This window comes from Bidens hawaiensis, unplaced genomic scaffold (genome assembly GCF_021521415.1).
Source record: "Bidens hawaiensis isolate Kalapana, Puna unplaced genomic scaffold, B.hawaiensis_p1.1 tig00082944_1, whole genome shotgun sequence".
Lineage (NCBI taxonomy): Eukaryota > Viridiplantae > Streptophyta > Magnoliopsida > Asterales > Asteraceae > Bidens > Bidens hawaiensis.
Window position 1 is genome coordinate 1 of NW_027503931.1, and position 24,570 is coordinate 24,570.

Sequence of the window (24,570 nt, forward strand, 5' to 3'; positions counted from 1 at the left end):
GCACCGTTTGTTGAAATAATCCGCCATTTGAATCGCCATTTTGAGAGCTTGATCATTCTCAGCCAAAACATACTGATCTACTAAACCAGCCATTATCTGATATTTACAAGAAACTGTGAGTTAGTTTTTGATAAAAAATAGTTAAGGAAAATATTGGAAAACATAAAATTTTAACCTTGCGAATGGTGTAATATGGAGCCCAAACAGGTTTAATAGCTTCAAATCTGTCAAAAAATTCAGTTGGGAAAGCTGAGAGGTAGCCATCGCTTGCCTGACACTCGCCAAGTGCAGATACTACCGCGGTCATCTTTTGCTTTAGAGTATCGTTCCCGGTACTTGCCCACATTTGGGCTGTGGCACTCAAGTAATGCCCTGGTTATGTTCAATAGTGTAGAACTTTAGTGTTACATAGCCATAAACCATGAGAGAACCAATGTAAACTATACATATATTATAAAAAGATAATGAAAAAAAGGTATAACCAGAAAGCGATACAAACAAGTCCTTTTTCATGTTCGTCCGTTTAACATTTAATTTAAAAAAGAACGGCACACAAAGTACAAGATAAAACATCTTATTCATGTTTGTTCATTCATCGGACAATAAAAAAAATGAATACAAACAAAAATATCTTGTTCTGAAATTATAAAACCTAACAATCTTAAATCCTAGCACTAGACATATTCACCCCAAAAATATATATTAAGTTGAAGTCCTTGACATTTATAAACTAAAAAAAGTATAAAAAAATGTTACCGAACACAAGGTTAGTACACTATATTAATGCACACGTACAAGGATATATCAATCGTGGATATATGCATGAACAATGAATTAAGTAGCACATAGAAGGCAACATTATTCATTTTTAGGAGTCATGTTTCGAACCTACGAAATGACCGGAGAAGCTCTTGACCCGGAGCCTCCCAACCACCATACGCGGTGCCAGGAGTTGGTAGCCCAGCAATCTTTCTAAAGCTCCAAACCAAACGATCAACATCCAACATCAACAAATATTCCAAATTGGTTTGTTGAGCTTGACCATGGATTGACTCAGGGTCCAACCTCACATCACCTAAAGCAATCTCATTCAAAAAACTCCCATTAAACTTAGACACACCCCCTTGAATCTTCATCTGCCTATACATCATCATCCACCCAACTTCGTCTTCCTGTTTCAACACCTTTCTAGGCATCAAACTAGTCCAAGCCGAATCATCGGTCGGAGTCAAATGATTTGCATGATCATGTGACATCTTTACTTCATCTTTCCATGTTATGTTATGTGAGTTCAACAACTCGTATCGATAAGTATGCGATTGGGTAATCATGTTGGTACACTCCTTACCAACAGCAACACCGCATAACAAAACCAAAATCACAAGATGTAGCATCTTCAACAACATATTGTTTGAAGAGATACTAGCTAGCTAACACTATCAAGTTGTGATATGTGAAATGAAATAACTCAACTATATATACGGATAATCAATACGTACTGAATAAGGTAAGGGAATTAAAGTATGATTATGGAAGGGAATGATTAATGGGGTTTAAGTGAAGAAAATAAGGAAGATTAAATGGTAAGTGCAAAATAGGCGAAATTTACAAGTTATTCAAATCTCAAATATTTATTAGGAGATTAGAGTAAGGTAATCTTTTCCTTCTTTATCTTCTTTAATTAACACCCAAGGTTTTTAATGATCAATTCAACTTATAAAATTTCGTGAGTTTTCCATATTCAAACACAAGACCTTTTTTTTAAACAGCAAATTACTACATCATTTTCGTCTACTAGGCGATGGAGCCTTACCATTTTGTGGGACTCTATGTTAATAATAATAAACACTTCAATACCATGAAACTATGTACTAGTCGTTTGATTTTCTAATATAAGACTTGATATGTGGAACAACATGTAGTTACTGTTTTATACTTAAGCATATTTAATTTACATATAAGTTTTATAATATAATATATCGGTATCATTATGCATGCATGCTAAAGATTGCAGTTGAGAAATAGTGGTTTTAAGTTCAACTTTCTTCTTCATGATTGCGTTTTTCCTAAATTAAAAAATTTAGATAATGATTTATTTTAGATAGTCTATAAACATTATTTTCTTATTGGTTACATCATGTTACAAAAACTATAACAAATATTCTATAAAAACTTAATTTTCTTATCAGTTATATGTTACAAACATCATAATGAAATAATCTGTAATTTCTTTTAAACTAAAAAACAATTAAAGGGACCATAAAAACTATTTTCTTCTTAATTTTTGCCTTTTCATTTATATAAGTTTTCGGATATCATAAACTATAGAAGCAATTAAAGCTATTGAAAAGAAAGAAACGGATAATGATTTTAACTTGTCAATCAATTTGACGCAGGAGCATAGCATCCGATAATTCAATCTGACTGATTTTATCGTTACCTTTTTAAATATTTGAACATATTGTTTCATCCCTAATTTTATGGTTTTCTTGTTGAGTTGTGAGATCTTTTGAGATCCTAATATGTAGAGATCTCACAAGTTAACAAGGAAACCATATTCTAATAAATAACTATTTCTATTAACTCTCACAATGTTTAACCAATTTTTTAAAAAGTGATATCTCTTTCGAGTTAACCAGTCCCAATAATAATAACGGGATCCTTTTTTATTATTCTTTCTTTCTTTTCTTTCAACACCAAAAGAGATAGTTAACCCTAATCCCCGTTCATCCCAACTGTCATTCCTCTCTTCCATTACCACCTCCGTCATCGCCACCTACGATACCGCCATCGCCATTGCCACCTCCATCTCCTACTTTCAGTTGTTGAATCCATGTATTTTCTCCAACTACGAGACCGTCGTCGCCACCGTCGTCTCCTACCGTCATCGCCACCGCCGTCTCCTACCCTCATCGCCACCCGCCGTCAATTTGCAGGTTTGAGAGTAACATTATTTTGATGGTTGAAGAATTTTACATTGTTCCTTATTTATTATTATTATTTTGAATTTAATCTAGAATGTTCAAGTTTTGAATTTAACCTACTGTTTTTTATTATAATACATTAATACATGTTTACAGGTTGTTACATCTATGAAAAAGGATGTGGATGATCAAGTTCCAAGCTATCCTAATCTTCAGTCAAAATTGTTGTGCATCCTTCATAATGTCACAGTGCATGTACGCCGCGCCACTTATTAATCGTTTTTGTTGTTTTAAACAGTGCTGTAGAACTCGCTTATTAATCGAATTGGAATTCTTATATGTAACTTTTCAAAATTATATATATAATTTTGATAACTTAACATAAAAGTTCACATAAATAATTCAGTGTTCACATAAACAACTAAACGTAAATATAACAAATCAATGAGAAAACTGATAACTGGGCTTAACAGGTTAAAACTAAGGTCCAATTGACTTAAAAAAAATCCCATTTGGGCCAACTAGCGATTACTCTATTAGTTGCACCGATTAGCTAAAAATTAATCAATCACCCACCGATTAGCGATTAATCACAGATCAATCCTGATTTTTACAACACTGGTTTTAAATACGAGTTACTTTTATAAGTTTGTTACACAAAATGTTTTTTTAGGCTGATACAAAAACAGATGAAGTGTATGCTCAGATGACACTCCAACCCATTCCTTCGGTATGAACTTTTGTAATTCACCGGGCTTAAATTTATATTACTGACTATAATTCATAATTGTTTATCATTAGCAGTTTGATAGAGAAGCAGTATTGAGGTCAGATTTGTCAATGAAAACATACAAGCCACACACAGAGTTTTTTTTGCAAAACTTTGACAGCAAGTGATACTAGTACTCATGGAGGCTTTTCTGTTTCTCGTTGAGCAGACGAAAAAATCTTTCCGCCTCTTGTGAGTTCGACTTCTTTTCAATAGACGTTGGTTGACTTTTGACTCGGTCAACTCATTTGGCCCATTTCCTTCTAATTTTGTTAATTCTACCAGTTTGACCCGTTTGAGAAAAACCTTAACATGAATCAACCCAATCATAAAGTTGGAAAATTTGTGTTTTATGTGATAACAAATATTTTTTTAATATAATTTTTCCATGCAACCGCCTGCACAAGAGCATGTGGCCCGAGATTTACATGACAACGCATGGACATTTCGTCATATTTATCGCGGTAAGTAATAAAAAACATTAAAAAAAATATTTTTCCTATTGAAACAAACAAATCATTCTTCAACTTTCATGTCAACCAAAACGTCACCAGCTCAACAACCGGTTGGAGTCTGTTTGTTAGCAGGAAGAGGCTTTTTGCAGGAGACTCGCTCTTGATTAATATATGATGTATTTATATAACAGGGATGAAAACAACAGCTTATATTAACAATATATGATAACTATGTTATTGATTGTATTTTGTTTAACTTTTAAAAATTTTAATTTTCATTAATTCCCCGTGTAATACACGGATCTCAAACTAGTTAGTAATTAAACAATATGCTCAAATATTTAAAAAGATATCGATAAAATCAGTCAGGTCATATTCTTTTGTTGGATGATGCTATACTCCCGCATCACATTATTTTGATGAAAATATAAACTGAAAACCTTCAAATAACCGATCGACTTGAAACAAATGACTTCAAATTATTGGAATTGAATTGAAGGTGTAACTTTTGACAAGAGAAAGTTAGCGGTGACTATGACGTTTCTAACCAAGTTACAACTATAACTTACACTATTACTATACTAATAGGTATAATTAACAACTTTGGTGTTGCTAAGTCTATTTTAAATTATTTTGCTTTTTGTTTTTTTAATTTTGATAGTTAAATAGTTATTCGTCTCGACTCACTTCTGAAACCCCCAGGATAGACAACGTTGGCTTTTATTAACACTCGGGTTTTACCGACCTTTTTGTTTACTTTTGGTATAGTAACGAACTTAACTGAAACAAACCTAAATCACGTCGACTCGCCAGCGCAACGCCCGGGTCTGACAACGCTTAGGTTTAACCAGCGCCCAAGTTTTACCAACTTATCGTCACACCGTCGGGGACCGACAACGTTCGGGTTTTATCAACGCTTAAGTTTTACTGACCGAATAAATGTCATTTTATGTATTTTATTTTTTTTTATATATGTTAAACTTTTTATATGTTAGTTGACAAATCTATTGTTTGGGTTTTAACGCTTGGATTTTACCAACGTTGTTTATACGCTATTGTAACAAACTAACCGAAACCATCCAAATTCGCATCGAATCGCCGCCGTGACGACCGGGACTGATAGAAGCTGATTCGAGATAGCTAATCTCCCAATTGATATACCCTTTAAGCGGGTTAGACTCCAAAGAAATAAAGAGAACAAGACATGTAATTTACTTTAATATTCTTCACTAAACTTCAAATGAAAAATACATCTAATTAAATAAGCATATTCACAACTCAACTACACACTACTCAACTACTCCATTACTTCCTATTTCAATTTCAATGGCATGCATAATCTAATTTAGAGCATGTTTGGGATTGGGTTTGAAAAATTCTTGTTGGCTTTTTTAATAAGCATTTTGAAAAGCCAGGATTTGGAGCTTTTGAAATACTGCTTTTTAACATTTTCAAAAGCTAAACTAAAAAAGATTTTTGTGATTGCTAAACACATTTTAACTTATTGGTTTTTTAAAAACACTAAGACTATATGTAGTGGCTTTAACTAATTGTTTAGTTAAAATCTATCTATTCTAATAAAAGAATACATATTATTGCCACTTGTCAATCTCTTAGCCCTTCTCACCTTTTTTCAACATTTTCAATATATGGTCCTTATCTTTTAAGTCATTTCAATTTCTAATTAAATTTAAATCATTCGATTCATTCATTAACATTAATGGTGAAATAAGAAAATTAGGAAATATAAAAAGTAGACTTGTTAGAATAAAAGTTTAAAGTCACAGGTAATTGAAAATTAAAGAAAATAAAGGTACATCATTATTGAAGAATTTGGATTTATATAGTAAAGTACAAATTGTTTTAAACTGGGATTTGAGCAGTAGTGCATAATTTTTTATATAAAATTGATTTCAAATTTGGATTTAAAGTTTTCTCGTATGCATCAGGAAAATGTGTATTTTCTTAATTTTCTTCAAATATTTTGTATAAAATATTACAACATGGATAATACCTATTATATATATCTTGAACATTATCATTACAATCCATATGTATAACTGTTTACTCTGTGAACTATTTTACATTTATTTATATGACTTTTTTGTATAGTATAAAGGATTTAAGCAATAAGAAAATCAATATTTAGTTTTCAATATTTTCTTACATAACTCACACTAAAATGCTTCAAAAATATATATTTTATAGATTGATTTATACTTTTTTTATACATTCAAATCATATTTAATTTAATACGTTTTATAAGACAAATTACTTAATTAAAAGCATTCAAAATGTTAAACAAAAAATATCTATTTCAATCCCGTTCCACTATTTTCGCTTTCTAAAAATCATTTAGGATATTGAAACCTAAAATAACATTTTTCATAAATTATTTACACAATTTCAATATTATATTAACTTATTAATTTTATTTTGTAATCAAATTCAACGAACTAGGGTTATGTTAGTTTACATGTGGTTTATATTCAAAATAATAAAGTTATACACAAAACTTTAAAAAAATTACATTTATAACATTTATTATTGATATATGTTATAAAAATTCATTAAGATTCATATCTTAATTATAATGTAATTTAATAGAAATATTTATTATTTTTATTTTTAATTTTAACTTTTACTATTTGTAACTTAATCATGCTACTCATTACATTTCAAGGATATTCTATTTTTACATTATTTTTTTTATATAAAAAATAGTTAATCCGGTTAAAAGTCATTTACAATGCTCCCATAAAATCTGAAATATTTGCTTCTTTTTTTCTATAAGTTTTTAATATATATATATATATATATATATATATGTATGTATGTATGTATCGATTAATTAAATATTCCAACAACTTCCCATAATATTAACTAATAACACGGGATTAGTATTCAACATTTAAACATTCCTAATCCAATACTTTCAACTATTATAAATAAAAATTACTACATTCACTTTATGCAACTTTAAATCATCTAATATTCTGTTAACTCGGATTAATTACTGTTATTTGAACATGGCTTTAAGGTTAGTATGCCTTTTTCGTTTTCTTGACTATAACATTCATACGAAATGAATAAATTGTTTTGTTATATTTTAATTTTTGGATTTATATGTGTTGCTTGATTAGGCAATTGTTAATTGTAAAATAAAAAATCAATTAAAAATTTGTCACACACAAAATATTGATGACAACAAATTTATCATTATCAATCAATTTCAAATTCTAAAGGGTGATTATATCATCAAAGTTCATGTAATCTGGTTTTTAGAATAATCATGTTTTTTGGATAAACATGAACAAATGATCTCAAATGACATCATATTAATTGATTAAAATATATGATATTTTATGTGTATGAATTTAATTTTTTGTTAGTTTCATGAATATATTATCATTTATCTAAGGTTGGCATGTACGTACTTGAAGAACCTTACTTCTCACACGGAAGAGTTATAAGCAGAACTTATATGATACCTTATCAAGAGTTACAAGCAGACATGGGTTAAAGATTTTGATTTTTGATAAACAATGTATGTGTATCAATACAAGCAGACAGTAATTTTATTATAACATATTTGAGTAATCTTAGCTATGTAATTTCTGTAATTTTAATGTAAATTGTAATTGTATTAACAACATATGATCATTTTGTTTTTGTTGAATGTATTTCACTTAATGATAAAAGTTTAAAATTTCCATCAATGTAACATCTGTATTTCGAGATTACTAAATAAAAGAGAATTTATTGTTACGTGTGTGCCGTTAAGTTGATTGTGTGGGTGAATGTTTGGATAATATCTAGATTTGGAATTGTGAGTGGGTTGTGGGGCCCATAACCCCCTATATAAACACAACCCCTCCACCCTTTTCAACATTTCTTCCCTTCCACCACACACACACACTCAAGAACACACACATTTTCTCTCAAACCCGAATCCAAGTCCGGGCTAAAGTAAGGAAGACCTTGGTGTTCAAGTGCCTCAAACAACAAAAAGACGTCTAGATCTACGTACTGTTCAGTTCCGAACCCAACCCGAAGAAAAATGTGAGTTTTGGTTTAAAAATGTTAAGTTTTATGGTCGGTTCCGACATGCAAACTGATATCTTAGTAGACCGGGTTGTAAGATGTAACAAATACATAAAGTTAGTGAGTTATAACCTCACGGGTGTGTTGCATGACAAAAAGGTGATGTTCGGATCTCATAAACACGGGTGTACAAAGTTGGTATGACCCAAAACCCATAAAAAGAGTAGAATCGGGTCCTAAGGAAGAGTCTCGGAGGAATATGGCCTTAAAGTGGTAAAACTGAAGAAAAGAATATTTTCATTCGCATAAAGGATTTCGCATCGCACAGCCATGCAAAACCCCTATTTCGCATCGCACAGCCATGCGAAGTGAAATGGCCATGCGAAGCGAAACAAACGTTTCGCATCGCACAGCCATGCGAAGCGAAATTCTCATGCTAATTTCCAAGCAAAATGGCCATGCGAAATTTCATAAAATCCATTTTCAGATGCATTTTTGTTAAAGGACTGTTAGCGAAAATAAAATTTTTCCGAGCTGACATGCCAGCTCAACCCCAGCCAGGGGCTCTGCCCCTTGGACCCTGCTAGGGGCTGTCGCCCCCGGACCCCCGTTAGTTGAGGGTTTCGTTAATCTAGAAGTACGACTTAGAAGTAGTTGATTAATACTTATAATTGTTACACAGTTAGCCGTGCACAGCTAAGGAAATGTATTGCACTTAACTCAAAGAGAAACAGGACCCCTTTATCTGTTATATTTTCGGGGCTGTGTGCATACTCCTATGTGATAGTTGTTAATACACTTACCTTAAGTGGTAAGGGTATGATATATGTATGATATATGTATGACTAAGTATTGAATGTTATTATGAAATGTTTATACGAATGAATATGTATATATATATGTATATACATGACTAGAAGATATGTATAATATGCATGTATGAAAATGAATGTATGATAGAGTGACGAGACAGGTATGATTATTCGAGACAAAGGGACCAGACCCTAATAATATATGAGACAGAAGGGACCAGACCCTAATAATATCTGAGATAGAAAGGACCAGACCCTAATAACTTCTGGGATGGTAAAGATAGAATAGCCTATGGTATATCATAGGGAATTATGAAAGAAAGTATGAGAGATCGATTGAATGTCTGTACGTAAAGAAATGATAGTGAGTAAATTATGAATACGTGTCTTCAGACACGTATGGGTACGATTGCGAATGTAGTGTATGTTGAATGATTAACTAGAACTCACTCAGCGTAGCTGACTTTTAGTATGCACGCAGGTAAATAGATTGAGGGAGCTGGCTTAAGGATGGCACGTGGCAGAGACTGGAATACTGGCATCTTGGAAAAGAATGTTATGAATTATTATGTTATGTTTTACGACAAGTTAACTTTTGTTAAGACAAGATTTGATGTTTTGTGATGTAATGAATGAAATGTTAAGTATTCCACGAAAAGTTTCAATTAACTCTGATTTTAAAACTGTGTTTATGAGTAAATCCAATACCAAAGTAGGGTTACCGGGAACGGGACCTTACAATCAATTACTCGTGTAATACACGGGTCTCAAACTAGTGCCATATAAACGCCATGTAGTGGCAATTATTACTCAATCACTTATTCTTTTTATTTTTTTTATTATTCAATAAACACAATAATTAATAAAATAAAATCACATAATAAAAATACTATAACATTTTAATAAAATAAAAGTTACAAGCACATAGGATCTTAAACAACGATACTTGAAATAAGAAAAAAAAAAGAAATGATACTTTAAAGAAAAAAAAACAGATACATGAACATTTTTTTAACTCGTTGGCACATATTTCAGTCTTCCTTTACTCGAATATAATACAATCTTCGGGTGGTAAATGAGATACGTCTTTTCCGAGAAAGCAAATTGTACTATTGTTTTATTATATAAGAAGACTTATTTCGTTTTAATCGCCATTCTCCTCATCGTTTCTCTCATCATCGTCGTTGCCAATTCTGCAATTGTTCCATTGATGATCTACAAAGTCCGATCAAAGATTTACCCTAATTCGAACAACTTCAATTATCACCGCCTCATCCACCTTCCAAGAAGATAAATTGTTGAATAGTTTATTCATGTTTTAATAAAATATATGAGATAATTAAAGAGTGAATTATGAGTGGATATGACTGAAAATACATAAAGGATAATATATACCCGTGTACATATTTGAATTGTTAGATAGTGATCCATGTTTATATATATAGGAATTGAAATCTCCAACACTCAAAAGATTTACACTCCCCACAAACTAGCATCGTTAACAGCTTGGCGAATTATGGCTATAGCGCTGCATTTAAAACTGGTGTATGGCTGCCCATTTCCAGCCACATCATCATCCTTGACGCCCCAATTCATTCCACTACGTCTAGTCTAATAAGCTAATAAGCATTTTTTAAACACAATCCCAAACATGCTCTTATTTACATGAATAATTCAACAAATAAAAACAACTTAATACAGTAAAAGAAACAAATGCATAACTAGAGGAAACATGGGTGGCGTGGCATGTTTACGCATGTATCAATACCCTCGCCCTAAAAACGTCCTTGTCCTCAAGGACGGTATGAAATCCCATGGAGGTCGCCATTCGACTCTTACAACGGCATTCAGAGTGGTATCAACTAGCCGCCACGGCGGCTGCGACTCGTGTCTTTCAGCTGCATTTGGTTCCTCGGCATTCAATGTAGAAACTCGGGTGGTACCAAGACTGTTACGGTTGTGACTTTTGGTAGCACCACTTGTGTGTTTGGGAATTGGTTTGGGTGAGGTTGTTGATGTCCATTTTGGGGCTGGATTTAAGGCAGTGGCAGGGGCAAAATGTATGGGTTTTTGGAAGGTTTGCGAGGTAGGTGCAAATATGAACAGAGTGATTGTTTTGTTTTTGGTGGTGAGTCAAACGATTCCAATGACGGTTTCAATTTAGTAAGGGGCTTGGCCAATGATAATAAGAGTTTGGTTTGCTCAAAGTGAGCAGCTTGGGCATCGGCAAAGGTGGTGATGAAGGTATCCAAGGATGAGGAGTACTCCTTCATTGTAGCCGATTGTTCAGAGAGGGCATCGGCAAAAGTGGTGATTGCGGCTATGGATTTTTTAAGTGGAGTATGGTGAGGCCTTGAAGTAGGCGGAGGACTTGCGTTCGGGAATGAAAGCACCATTGATATAAGCCTATTCGAAATGGCTAATCTCCCAGTTGATATACCCTTTAAGCGGGTTAGACTCGAAAGAAATAGAGAGAACAACACATGTAATTTACTTTAATATTCTTTACTAAACTTCAAATGAAAAATACATGTGATTAAATAAGCATACTCACGACTCAACTACACACTACTCAACTAATCCACCACTTCCTATTTCAATAGCATGCATAATCTAATTTATTTACATGAATAATGCAATAAATAAAAACTACTACTTAATGCAGTAAAAGAAAAAAATGCATAACTAGAGGAAACATGGGTGGCGTGGCATGTTTGTGCATGTATCAGGGACCTACAACGTTCGAGTTTTACTAACGTCCGGTTTCACTGACTGAATAAATATCGTTTTAAATGCTTTATTTGCTTATTTGTTATCAACTTCAACTGCTTGGGTTTTGCCAATGTTTCTTATACCGTAATGAAATAGTCGGTTAATGTGGTTTGAATTATATATGAATTATAATAAACATTCCCTACGCTTTTGAATACCTTTTGAGCTAGTTATTATTTAATATTACTAGTAAGTGGTTCGTATATTTATTTTATGGCAGGTTCAAGAGAATACGAGAAAAACACGTATACAACTCAAATATGTTTATATATTTTGTGTACTTTGTATTAAAAGACATGTTTAATAGTAAGTTGTATTTACAAGATGCAAATTAATATTTAAATTGATTGTCTCGGAAACTCACGGTGAAATCACGTATAGGATTATTCTTGAAATCATTAACTGAATTTATGGTGTATTCAATATTTTAATGAGATAATCAAGTCAAGGTTAATGTGTTTGTATGAAGTTTACTATAGGATTAAAGAGATTGGACTGAGAATTAAATGAAGTAGAGGGCCATCACAAACCCACGCAAAGGGATTGGGACGCACGCAAGCAGATGAACGGCGTCAATATTTATTGATGTTTCTATTATTTTCTTTGGGTGGTTCAACAACAAGGTTTTTAGGAAGAGATGCAAGAGAAGAGAGGTCGACAGTTGACCTAGGGGTTGACGACAGAAGAAATTTTTAGAGAGTGTTCAAGTTCAATGTCTACTCAACCAAACATTGTTTTTTCGGCTTGAGTTATTATCCTTGTTATGAATTCAGTGTTTGTGTTTATTTATTTGGGTTTGTTTTTTAGTATTATTGTCAGCTAAACCCCCAAACTGCCTAGACTTTATGATGAATTTTTGTTGGCATTTGATTTTATTTTGGATTTTGCTTTGTTTATGGATTTATGATTAACTAAAGAGTTTGATATTATTTATTTGATGCATATGTGTGCTTAAGATTGTTTGGTGAGTTTTATTGTTTCACAAAGTCTTTGGTGATTGTTTCATATGATAGGATTCTGTTAGGTCATCTACTGTGTTTTTAACTAGCTTGTTATTGATATACATTAAAACCATAGGAACAATAATTAATTAAGTAGACTTAAGTGTGCTGCTAATGTAAATAGATGTAAGTGATAGGTCTTGGTTGATAAATGGTAAGATTTAGTTATCTGTAAGGAGTCCGTCTAGGTTTGGTTTATTTGCATTGTCTATCTAGTCGAGTGAATTTTTTAAACTAACTTTGATTTTCGCGCTGTAAGGTAAAATAATTAGTGACCGTAAGAAAGTCTAATTAATCGGTGTTTTTAAGAACTTAATAGAAATCCATATGTGTCTTCTTGAGAAGGGTCAAGGGTCCTATTAGGGTTTTCTTTAAGTGACTATTTTATGATCCCGGTTTCATAACATGCATTTTCCAACTAATTGATAATCGATACATTATGGATTCTAGCCTAGGTGGTTGTTTGTCATCATCTGAATTAAGTTCAGGTTCTAAGTCGAGACGTCTTTAGTTTTATTAATTAGTTTAATATTAGTTTTTAGTAACCCCCCCCCCCCTTTAATAATAGATAAATAGTCGTGTATGTAGTCTAAATTTAGCTAGTTAACGTAATTCAAATAGTTTGTGAGTTCGATATCCGAACTTACTAAACTGTACTAGAGTCGACCGGTATACTTGCCGGTTAGTAGTTTTAGTTAAATTTAAGAATCTACAATTATTATTTAGTGTCTAGATTAGCATATTATAGTTAATAAATTAACAGGCTACTTTTAGCACATCATCGGTATTAACTGAATTCGCATCGACCCACCGTTGTAACGCCTGATTTTTCGCCCAGGGTTTTACTAACACTCGTGTTTTACCAATGTCGGGTTTCACCCACCGAATAGATAACGTTTTAAATTTTTTAATTTTTATATGTTAATCAACTGAACGTCTGAACCTATATTGGTGCACCAATGCAAGGCGAGGGGTTAGGGGTCGCAAATGTGACTCATTGGGTTGAATGTTGTTGTATTAAAATGTATATAATGGGTCAGAATGGGTCAAACTAATAAAAAGGATTGAAACGGGTCAACACGGATTGACAATACTTGAGGTATTTTTTATTATTATTAATGGAATGAGAAAAACGGATGACCTTTTTAGCTTTTTTACTTTTTTAGTTTTTGATTTATGTTTCGAATTATAGTTTTTAAATTATTTTTTTGAATTTTTTAATGAGAGGTTTTTGAAATTGTTCAAAATGGGTTGAGATTTCAGAAATCTCTCATAAAAAATTCAAAAAAAATAATTAAAAAATTATAACTCGAAATATAAATCAAAAACTAAAAAAGTAAAAAAACTAAAAAGTTTCCTCCGCTTTTCTCGTTCCATTAAAAAAAATGTCAACCCGTTTTGACCCGTTTCAATCATTTTCTTTTTTTTAGTTTGACCCATTATATACATTTTAATACAACTTATTCAACCTAATGGTCACATTTGCCACCCCTACGAGGGGTACATAAACAGATCTGACCTACCCGACGCGTTACCCTCCTTGCCTGGCGAAGCGCACCAAATAGAACGCTAGTTACCTAACAAAAATAATTCTTCTCACGCTTACGACAATATATATATAATTAGTAAAATTTAAGTGGGTCTTTTCAAAAAAAAAACAAAAGAAAGAAAAGATAGTACAAACATAAATTTAATTGGTTTGTTTAGTTAGTAGAGGTTCAAACTGTGTCACTCGACTACTCGAGTACCTATAAAAGCCCTTTTAGTCTTTTACAGGAAATTATAACATTTAAGCATAGTTAGGTTAACTTATTGTGAGCTAACTTTAATTTACTTACACAGCTCGAACAAAATATTGATGACACCCGAAAAGCCCTTTAATGTTTGGTCCATGTGTCCAGATATTTAAAGTTATATATAATTAGTTTCAAAATATTGTCACCAAATCAGAGTGGCGCAGCGGAAGCGTGGTGGGCCCATAACCCACAGGTCCCAGGATCGAAACCTGGCTCTGATAATATTAGAGAAGGCTTCCAAGTGCAATACTTTTTATGCTTTTAAACCTATGTTTTACTTGATTTTTTATAAATGTAAATGTTATCAACTATACAGTTTATTAATATAAAGTGAAGTAGCGAACATGAAAAGGCAGATCCCAAAAACCATTTGAACTGTCTAAAGTCTAAACCGAGTCCAATTGACCGATTCAGCTAAGAGTATTGTGTTTGGTTTACAGTTTAAAAACCAGTTTTCACGATTTGTCCCATGGCTTTCAGCTTAGGAATTAGGTTTTGTTAACAGATAACGGATTGCAAATTAGTACAGACAAAATTAGGTAATTCTTGTCAAAATCAGCTTCGATGGCTCAATTGCATCGAAGGACATTTTTGGCAACTTGATTTCGGGCCAAACTTTAAATTCGGGTCAAAAGGTTTGTTTGGTAACGGTTCAGAGTCAAGGTATAAGATTCAGGTCAAAGTAAACATTCAGGCCACATAAAAGTTTTATACGCGTCACATATTTTTTGCTAATCAAGTCAAACTTTGAATTCGGGTTAAAAGGTTTGTGCGTTTTCATTACAGTTTTACAAGCCCTACCCAACGAACGGGTCCTCACAACTAGTTATATACGTTTTACATTTTTCTTTTATAAGCAACTTCTAAAACACCCAAAATAAAAATGATTAAATTTATCATTTCACAGCACATAACACTACTCAATATCAAATCATATTAGAAGCAGTCACCGTGTAGAGCAACAATAAACGCACAGAGTACACCTATATACTGCACGAAGACAACTCTTTAGTGAAGTTTAAAATAAACTGTATAGTGTTCATCTCTCAAACTAAACAAAGGCTGCAGAAGATAATCCATATTCAGCCCTTTAGCCACAAAGCTAATCGGATGGTAACTGCTTATTCCATCATTCACCTTGAAACTAGTCGCTGAATCCGAGCCACCCGAATCACAGCTCAGCTTCACTGTTCCATTAAAACTATGCACAAAACAACCCTTCTGGCTTTCAGACTCCAGTCTAACCATCCCTTCATTTCCATCCACAAACCGGAACACCGCATTCTTGGTATCGAATGAACCGCTTATTCCGAGAATCTCTTCCTTTCCTTGCTCTATAATTACCATTCCAGGGAGACTGTATGGCTCTAGCATGACAGGTTTATTAATAACGTCGTTGCGTGATGAGACTCGGGTTTTGGGATCGACTGGGATGATTCTGAACGTCGAAAAGACGGAGTAGCTGGTTCCGGGGTCGGGGTATTCGACGGTTGTGAGGTAGTTGGATGTGTGGGCAAGAGCAAGTGTTGTGGTTCCGGTTTGTTGGGAAAGAGAGATTAAGTGGGAGTTGTAATCGGATGGGATCGGAGTGATCCAGTCTGAAAGAGAATCGGAGTTCGGTTTTAAGTCGGAATCGCCTGTGATGATGGCGACCAGAAGATAGGGTCCGAATAAGATTGCATGGAGAGATGAATATTCAGACCGGTCATCTGCAATATAAATATGTTTGTTTCAGTCACTAAAAGTAAACATAAAGAGTAACTAAACTTTTGTATCAGTCACCAATGAGTATTTATGTTTCAGTTACAAAAGGCTACCTTGAATAGCCTCAGTTCTAAGTGTGATTGGTAGTTCAAGAGTAATAACGTCCGATGCGCTCCATTTTTTTGTGACGGATAAGAAATTACCTGCACCAAGAAACTTGATAAAGCTTCATTATCAAAATAAAATTTTATTTTTTTAAAGATTAGTTTTTCATAAATCAAGTAAAAAACTGTTACAGTAACACCTGATTTCAAGCAAGATTTTGAGCTACCATAATTTCTTGTTATGAAATATGTGTTGTTTTAGTATAACATATTCAATACTTAGATGACAGATGAGATTTATACCTGTAGATGTTAGAGGGACAGTTTGACCGTTAAGTGTTACTTTTGCATTTGATGTTGTCCAAAATGGTATTCTAAAATTCAAAGTAGACGACGATCCTTCCTGGATAAAGCACACAATCGGTTTTGCAAACAATAAATCAACACCTCGTATAATATAAATTTGTTTTCAGGATATACACAATTTTTTACCTTCTTTGGAGAGATTGTAGTTGTTACACGAAGGTGAGGGTCCCACGACACAACGGGCGTAACTTTCTGGTCAACAACAATCTGTCCAAGTTTCCAGTTAACCGAACTTGATATGTATTGGATAATGTACAGCCCAGGATCCTTTCCCGCGTCTTCAAAGTAAATCGAATCACCCAATTTCGAAAACGATTCAATCCCTAAAGAAATGTTTGATAAACATAAAGTTGTAGTCAAATATATAAATTTTTGCATTATTTAATATATACAAGTACATGTACTAAATGTCTAAATGTACATAATTAAATATATAAACCTGTCCCATAACAACACCAAAAATCATTAAACGGTGTTCCCCATTTATGAAATCCTGTAGCTTTCGACATGCCCGGGCCTAGTGGCAACATGTATATCATAATCCCGGGTTCTCTCCCTCTTTGGATACTTAAGACACCATTAGTCAGCGCGCGTTCATAATAATCAGCATACGCGATATCTTTGGTCCATCTAAACAAATTCCTAGCAACCTAAAATACAAATGCAGGATTTATCATTAAATGTGACATCAAGACGAATAACTTGTTTACGAATCTACAAGGCACACCTTTAACATATTATAGGTAGTACATGATTCCTCGTTCTCGGTCTGCAAGGTGGTCGCTAGTCGTTTTGGGTCCGACCTAATCAAGAAGACCAACTACCAATTAGTTACACAAAAACCTATACAATTACTTGAAACTGATACTAAACTTGTTTATCCACATTGAAGCTAACACATTTATATAATGTATGATACAAATTTAAAAAGAAAATTAGTAGTCTGAGATCATCAAGAGCAAATTTTTTTACTATCCATACCAGCCCTCACTAACTGATGTCCCTCCTGTAGCATACATGTGAGAAGAGTTCACGGTATCCATGAAGAACATACTGAGTTCCTGTAAAGAAGTAATGCAAGAATATATTCATTTATATAAATACTGGAGTTAAATCGAACGAAATTTCTATAAAAAATACCTTGTAGAGAGGATAACCCGTAACTTCATACCGCATTTGTGATCCAACAACAATTGGAATATGCGAGTTGGCATGAAAGCCAGATAAATGATCGGCCTGCAAGCAAATTTATTTTTTTATACAGGTTACTAATAGTATGATATTATTCAATAATACTCAAAATTTGTAGACAAGTTACCGTTACAGCCAGCAGCCCTAGAAAACACGGTTTGTCAAACAGATGAGCCAACAACAAGTGCTTGTTATCTCCCTGGTAACGATAAAATGCCGGTTGACAAATGATTAATATTAATAAATCATATAATTATCAGGCTGACGCCTCGAATAATTTTAGCAGACTCAAATTGACAGCATACTGTTATGGTATAGAGCCGATACAGGACATCATTCATTCCACCTGTCTCTTCATTCAAAGATAGCCAGTGTCGTTCAATAGTGTACCGTTTGATCACATTTCGTACGCGTTTGCTAAAATAATCCGCCATTTGAGTCACCATTTTTAAAGCTTGATTGTTTCCAGCCAAAACATATTGATCAACTAAACCTGCCACTATCTGATATTTACAAGAAACTAATGAATTAATATTTGGTAAAATAGTTAAAATTAATATTAAAAAACATGTCATTTTAACCTTGTGAATGGTGTAATATGGAGCCCAAACTTGTTTAATAGCTTCAAATCGATCAAAAAACTCAGTTGGGAAAGCCGAGAGGTAACCATCGCTCATTTGACACTCACTGAGTGCAGATACTACCGCGGTCATCTTTTGTTTTAGAGCATCGTTCCCAGTGCTTGCCCACATTTGAGCTGTGGCACTCAAGTAATGCCCTGATAATATTCAGTAGTGTACAACTTTAGTGTTACAGAACTACAGATAGTGCGAAAACAAACAGAACCAATCTAGACCATAAATTTATTATTAAAAATTAAATGAAAATGTTACGGTTGTAGAAATTAAATGGTCTTTGGCCTAGAAGTATCAAGGTGTTCATACATGTGCAGATCAGCAGGGCCGGCTTAACGTCCTCAAAGGCCTAAAACTAACTAAAATTTTGAGGCCTTTTTCTCTTTTCTTTATGCGTATAAGGCTAGAGAGTATACAAGAATTATAGAATTTTGATGATATATAGTGATAATGGATATGAAGCAATCATCTTTAGCTTGTGACACATCAATGAGTTAATAATTCTAAAAGAACTCTACTTCAAAATCTCATAATACATAACTCCTATTTAAAATGAAGGCCCTATAAAAGTAGAGGCCTAAACCCATGGTCTTATTTAGCTTACCCAAGAGACGGCCATGCAGATCAGATAATTGTTGTATAACTATCGGTATAATTATAGTCAATCGTCCGAGGGTGCATATCTTTATAGTACATGAATGCAAATACTGAAAATGTTAGTCGAAATTTTCTCTCTAACTAATTAACTTTCCTACTTTCTCTCCCGTGTCTTCCTCGTTACACGTCTTGTACGTACACATGTATAGATCTAAGAATTGTATTCAATCTACATGTGTATACGTACGTGTTTATAATATATGAATACACATAGATCTATCTACGCATATGGATATATCAACCTACTTTCTCTTCCCTGTCTTCCTCCTAACAAGTGTCGTATACATGTATAGATAAGAGAATTATATACAATCTACATTGTACACCTATGTAGATGTTTAAAATATATGAATACTCATAAATCATGATGCATTTTAATAGTCATGTTACATATACTAAATCAAGTAATTAACACATAGGAAGACAAGACACAAACCTGTAAAACTACCGCGAACCTCTTGATCTGGTGCCTCCCAACCGCCATAGGGGTCGCCAGGCGTCAGCAGCCCAGCATTCTTTCTAAAGCACCAAACCAACCGATCAACATCAAGCATTAACAAGTACTTCAAATTAGTTTGTTGAGCTTGACCATGTATCGAATCCGGGTCCAACCTCACATCACCCAAGCCAATCTCATTCAAAAAGTTCCCATTTGAATAAGACTTACCCCCTTGATTCTTCATCTGTCTATACATCATCATCCACCCGAATTCATCTTCCTGTTTCAACACCTTTCTAGGCATCAAACTAGCCCAAGCCGAATCATCGGTTGGAGTCAAATGAGTTGCATGATCATGTGACATCAACACTTCATTTTTCCAACTTTTGTTATGTGAATTCAACAACTCGTATCGAAAAGTATGCGACGAGAGCTGCGTTGGAGTGTTGGTACATTCCTTACCAACAACAACATCACATAATAACAAAACCCATATTAAAGCCACAAGCATCTTCATATTAGTTTGAAGTAACACAACAACACTTGTGTTGAAATAAGTCACTTATATTAGTGAATACAACGAATCGTGACGGCAAATAATTCGTTACCTGCCGTCATTGAAACGGAACAAGTAATGACTGAAATGGGAGTGTGACAATGGATAAGCATAATGACGTTGAAGTCAAGAAAATAATGAAAATGGGTATGAATTGGAGACTGCATGAACAAAGGTAAGTATAAATGCAAAACAAGGGTAATTCACGGATGGGGTGTCGTTATCTAAGGATTTGGATAGGTGTGACTCATGTGAGTGAAGAACTGAAGATGATCACAAATGAATGAATGAATAATAATATTATTATGGGAATATTTTGATCAGAAATTAAACATGACAAAATGTTTAGGTTTTGGTGATGAAATTGTTGGTCCTTAAGGTTGGCTAGCATGGACATGGAAGTGATCAGAAAGTAAAGACTTTAACAGTTTACTCTGAAAATGAATGTCACTTGATGTGTGGATGAAATAATGTGTGTTAAGTAAGTTATATCGTGTGTTTTATGTGTTTATATGCCTTGGACACGATTACTTTGAGTGGTTTTACGTTTACAGGTGAGCGGAGCTTAAAGAAGCTTAAAGGAGCTGAATTGGAGCATATGATATGGAGTGTAAATGAAGATTTTATTGCATGGAATAATAGAGAATTTGAAGACGAAGACGTGGCCGAAAACGGTGCGTAAAACGAAGCTATAACGAAAAAGTTATAGGCAAAACAGTGTGAGGGGGCAGTCACCGCAGGACAGTGGGTGATGACCGTAGGCTACGGTCCCACCGTAGCTTACGGTGGAGAGACCGTAGGCTACGGCCGTCTGGGCGGAAAAATGCGATTTTTAGGTTTTCTTCCATATTTAAGCCCGGTTCAACCATATACCGCCTATCCTTCATACCCTAGCCCCCTTGGATGATTTTGGGGCCATTCTCCACCATCTTAACACCTACCAATCACCATAATCATCCATGGTTTCATCCTTCCAATCCATAAACGAGCTAATCATGATGAAGAGGCAAGGCTAAACCACTCGTGACTACTTCAGGTGTAGGGTTTGCATATGAACTGATTATTTTTATGAAGATTACATGTATTGGTATTTAGTTTGATTAATCTTTTGGTTGATTGAATCTATATATTTATTGGAACTGATTAAACAGTTGTGTTTTTGGGACTTTTGTTTATCATCAATTATCCGGTTTGTGTTCATCAACATTTAGGATTAAGTTCTTATCGTCATTGAACCGTTTACCATTAATCATTGATAAATGCTTAGTTTTGTATTAATGAACTGGTAATTAGATAGACCATGTTCAGTTGTGTCAATTCTTCGGATTAAGTTCTGTGAATCATCATAACCAAACTATTGTGTCTAGTAATCATTTATCTATTCTAATAAACGAATCATGTCTATGTGATTTCCCAATTGGTATAAACTATCATCAATCAGTTCACTGCATTACCTGAACCTGAGTGTAGTCACTGTTTTCTTAAATTGTTTTACAACCAAACTAGTTTTCAACTTGCTTGACATCGTCTGTCCGCTTAACATAATTATTACTAAGTATTGAACTTGATTAGCACTTTCCACTGATTCTCTGTGGATTCGACACCTTACTTGCCCTTGCTAGTAAATGTATTTTATAAATGTTTTTGATTGACCTTTCGACATCGATCATCACTATCTTCTTTATATACACTAGTGTTTTTTTTAACTTTATATAAAGGTTATCTTAGACTAAAGGAGTCGAGTCAGGTCAGCTTGAACTTGACTTGTTCGAATTTACAAATCGAGCGAGCTAGAGAGTCCGGCTTTTTTTTATAAACCGAGCTGATTTGAAGAGAGGTTTGAGCCAAGAGTCTTTTTGAACATAGATTTAGCAAATTAATGTTTTGGTAAAAGTTATATCATTTGCTTAAATATTTATTGTATATTTTTCTAGTTTTACTCTTTTTTTTCTTTTGATATATTTTCTAGTTTTAGTCTTAGTATGGAAATTTATTTCGTTATAATATATTTTTACACGTCTCTATTTTATGTTACGTGGTGGATACAACTTTTCAAGTCTTAAAGAGAGCTTGGGAGTAGTAGGAAGTTTGGGTTTTTTATTATAATATATTTTTACACGTCTCTATTTTATGTTACGTGGTGGATACAACTTTTCAAGTCTTAAAGAGAGCTTGGGAGTAGTAGGAAGTTTGGGTTTTTTAATGGAGACTCAAGTTCAATTTCCACTTACAACACTTTGAAAGGATATGGGTGGCTCAATGAAGGAAAACTAAGATCTTTGTGATTTTCAGTTCGATCCTGAGGGCATCCGGGTTTTACCACCTGTGGGCCTTCGGACGGTGGGTTTTCCCCGGAACTGGAGATAACTTGGAGATGATTAAGGGCTCTGTACGATTGAGTTGGGCCAGCTGGCGGTAGTCTTTTGTCATTAGGTCATCTTATACGAAATAACTAGGCATTCTATATTTGTTGGCCGTTAAAAAAAATAAGGAGAAACAAATCTAAACATCAAGAGTGAAGTTAGGAATATAGTTCTAGTTTTTTAACTTAAGTGTCATAATATTAATTAAAATAAATAATATTTTGCAGTTTAAGTGGGTAACCTCATCTTTTTATATTAGGTTTTTTTTTCATAACTTATATTTGTTTGTTTTGAAACAAAAAGGGGTGTTGGAATGCCAACATTTCGAATACTATACGTCAAAAAGACATTTTTATTTTTACTTTTTTATCTTTTATTTTATTATATATTTTAGCGAAAGTAAAGGGAGAAATAGTGGAAAACCGAAGGTTTTAGAGTGGTTTTAACTATTTGTGAAAGAGGTTGCAATCTAACAAGACGTACAAAATACCACGTCATCGACAAATGAACCTACAAAATTCCTCCTCGAACATTAGCCAACTCCTTCGACGAAGTAAGTAGCATCTGGTGCAAGCTAGATCAGTTATGTGCAAGACGTGACTTATGTACCATAAAGGTTATTCTTTGTTTAGAAATAATTGATAACTGAATGAATCTAACCTTTAATAAACTATGTCAGCACTCCATTTCAAGTGAGCTATAACAATGCCAGGCTTTAACAATAATAAACACCCCAAATAAGTCAAATATAATGAGGTAATCATTAGCTGTCATATCGAGCATTTGCACTCACTTTTGCTCTCTCTTGTACTTCACTGATTCTTGAGCTGGAGGATGGTTGGAGAAAGAACCATCTCTCTCTGGTGAGCCTAATCAATATTCATTTTTAGGAGGTAGTCGATCATTGCTAAAGACCTAAATTCGTATTCATGATCGAGCAAATTGATATGATCTCAATCACTAAACCCATCTTTGAAGCTTCAATTTGGATATAGGAAATCTTATAATTGGATAACTTGGCTCAACAAATTCTTTAATTCCGGTCAATTCTGTTTGGTTTGATCCAAATTCGTTTTGAAATGTTTGTTTTTATTTTAGCTAGGGAGTATTGAGTGGTAATATAAATGACATGTTACTTTTTTAGTTTCTTATAAGGAGAAGCAATTAAAATAAATAATAAAAATTTCAAACACCTACTCATATTTAGACACTAACTTTTGAACTCGTGTATTACACGGGATTTGTTAAATAATAAACATAAATAAGGTACGTTTTTTTTTAAATAAATGAAGAATATTGAAGGTAAGAAGAAAATAAAATATATACTACAAATAGTAAGAAGTCTATAATCTTAAATTTAGAAATTAGAATGAGATTAACCATTACAAGTTTACAGCATACAACATTTGTTAAAATTGTTTTTACTTATTACCCATAGATAACTATAATGAATAAGATGAGAGGTTAAAAAATTAGAAGGGAAATTATAACACATTTATCAAAATTGTTTTGGCCCTATGACCAATGGATATGTAGGATAAATAAGATAAGGAATTAGAAAATTATAACCCTTTTACCAAAATTATTTTAACCCATGACCCATGGATAGATATGAATGAGATGAAAGATTAGAAAGGAAATTATAACCCATTTAACAAATGGTTTTGCTCATAACCCATGAATAGATAGAATGAATGAGAAAAGAGATTAGACCAAGAATGAATGTAAAATTACCACACCATCTTAATTATTTTCTTTTATCAGTAAAGTTAGATTTAGTTAGTTACTTCCGCAAACCAAAACTAACATGTCGCCAAGTTTCTAGTAAATACTAACACAAGAAATGCACCTTTTTGGATCAATATTTATCATAAACGCAAGCCCCCACATACCCAATTATTATGCATCTTAGCCATAAAAGTCTCTTTCACATTTTATGATACCAAGCCTTCATTCAAGAGAGGAAAGGAACAGAATTGAAA

The 24,570-nt window shown here is 33.4% G+C and overlaps 1 protein-coding gene and 1 non-coding gene across 2 annotated transcripts; one reads left to right on the forward strand and one right to left on the reverse strand.

The window, feature by feature from the left end:
• Positions 1-14,722: 14,722 nt before the first annotated feature.
• On the forward strand, positions 14,723-14,794 carry TRNAM-CAU (transfer RNA methionine (anticodon CAU)). The gene has a single exon. It is a non-coding gene; the product is annotated as a tRNA-Met (tRNA).
• Positions 14,795-15,486: 692 nt separating this feature from the next.
• Positions 15,487-20,204, reverse strand: LOC143607488 (uncharacterized). Its single transcript, XM_077082922.1, has 12 exons — positions 19,667-20,204; positions 18,520-18,716; positions 18,244-18,441; positions 18,066-18,137; positions 17,888-17,983; positions 17,729-17,808; positions 17,475-17,550; positions 17,187-17,397; positions 16,874-17,070; positions 16,685-16,784; positions 16,391-16,480; positions 15,487-16,282 (listed from the first exon to the last, which is right to left on the reverse strand). The coding sequence occupies exons 1-12, from the start codon at positions 20,184-20,186 to the stop codon at positions 15,582-15,584; spliced, it is 2,538 nt and encodes an 845-aa protein (XP_076939037.1). The 5' UTR covers positions 20,187-20,204; the 3' UTR covers positions 15,487-15,581.
• Between the last annotated feature and the right edge of the window lie 4,366 nt (positions 20,205-24,570).

Bases quoted from the DNA above. Each gene is read 5' to 3' on its own strand.
- LOC143607488 (XM_077082922.1), bottom strand. From the start codon at position 20,186: ATGAAGATGCTTGTGGCTTTAATATGGGTTTTGTTATTATGTGATGTT. The intron at 17,551-17,728 runs GTATGGATAGTA...CTTCTTGATTAG, and splicing joins ACATCAGTTAGTGAGGGCTG to GTCGGACCCAAAACGACTAG. The intron at 16,283-16,390 runs GTAGCCTTTTGT...TTTATATTGCAG, and splicing joins TAGAACTGAGGCTATTCAAG to ATGACCGGTCTGAATATTCA.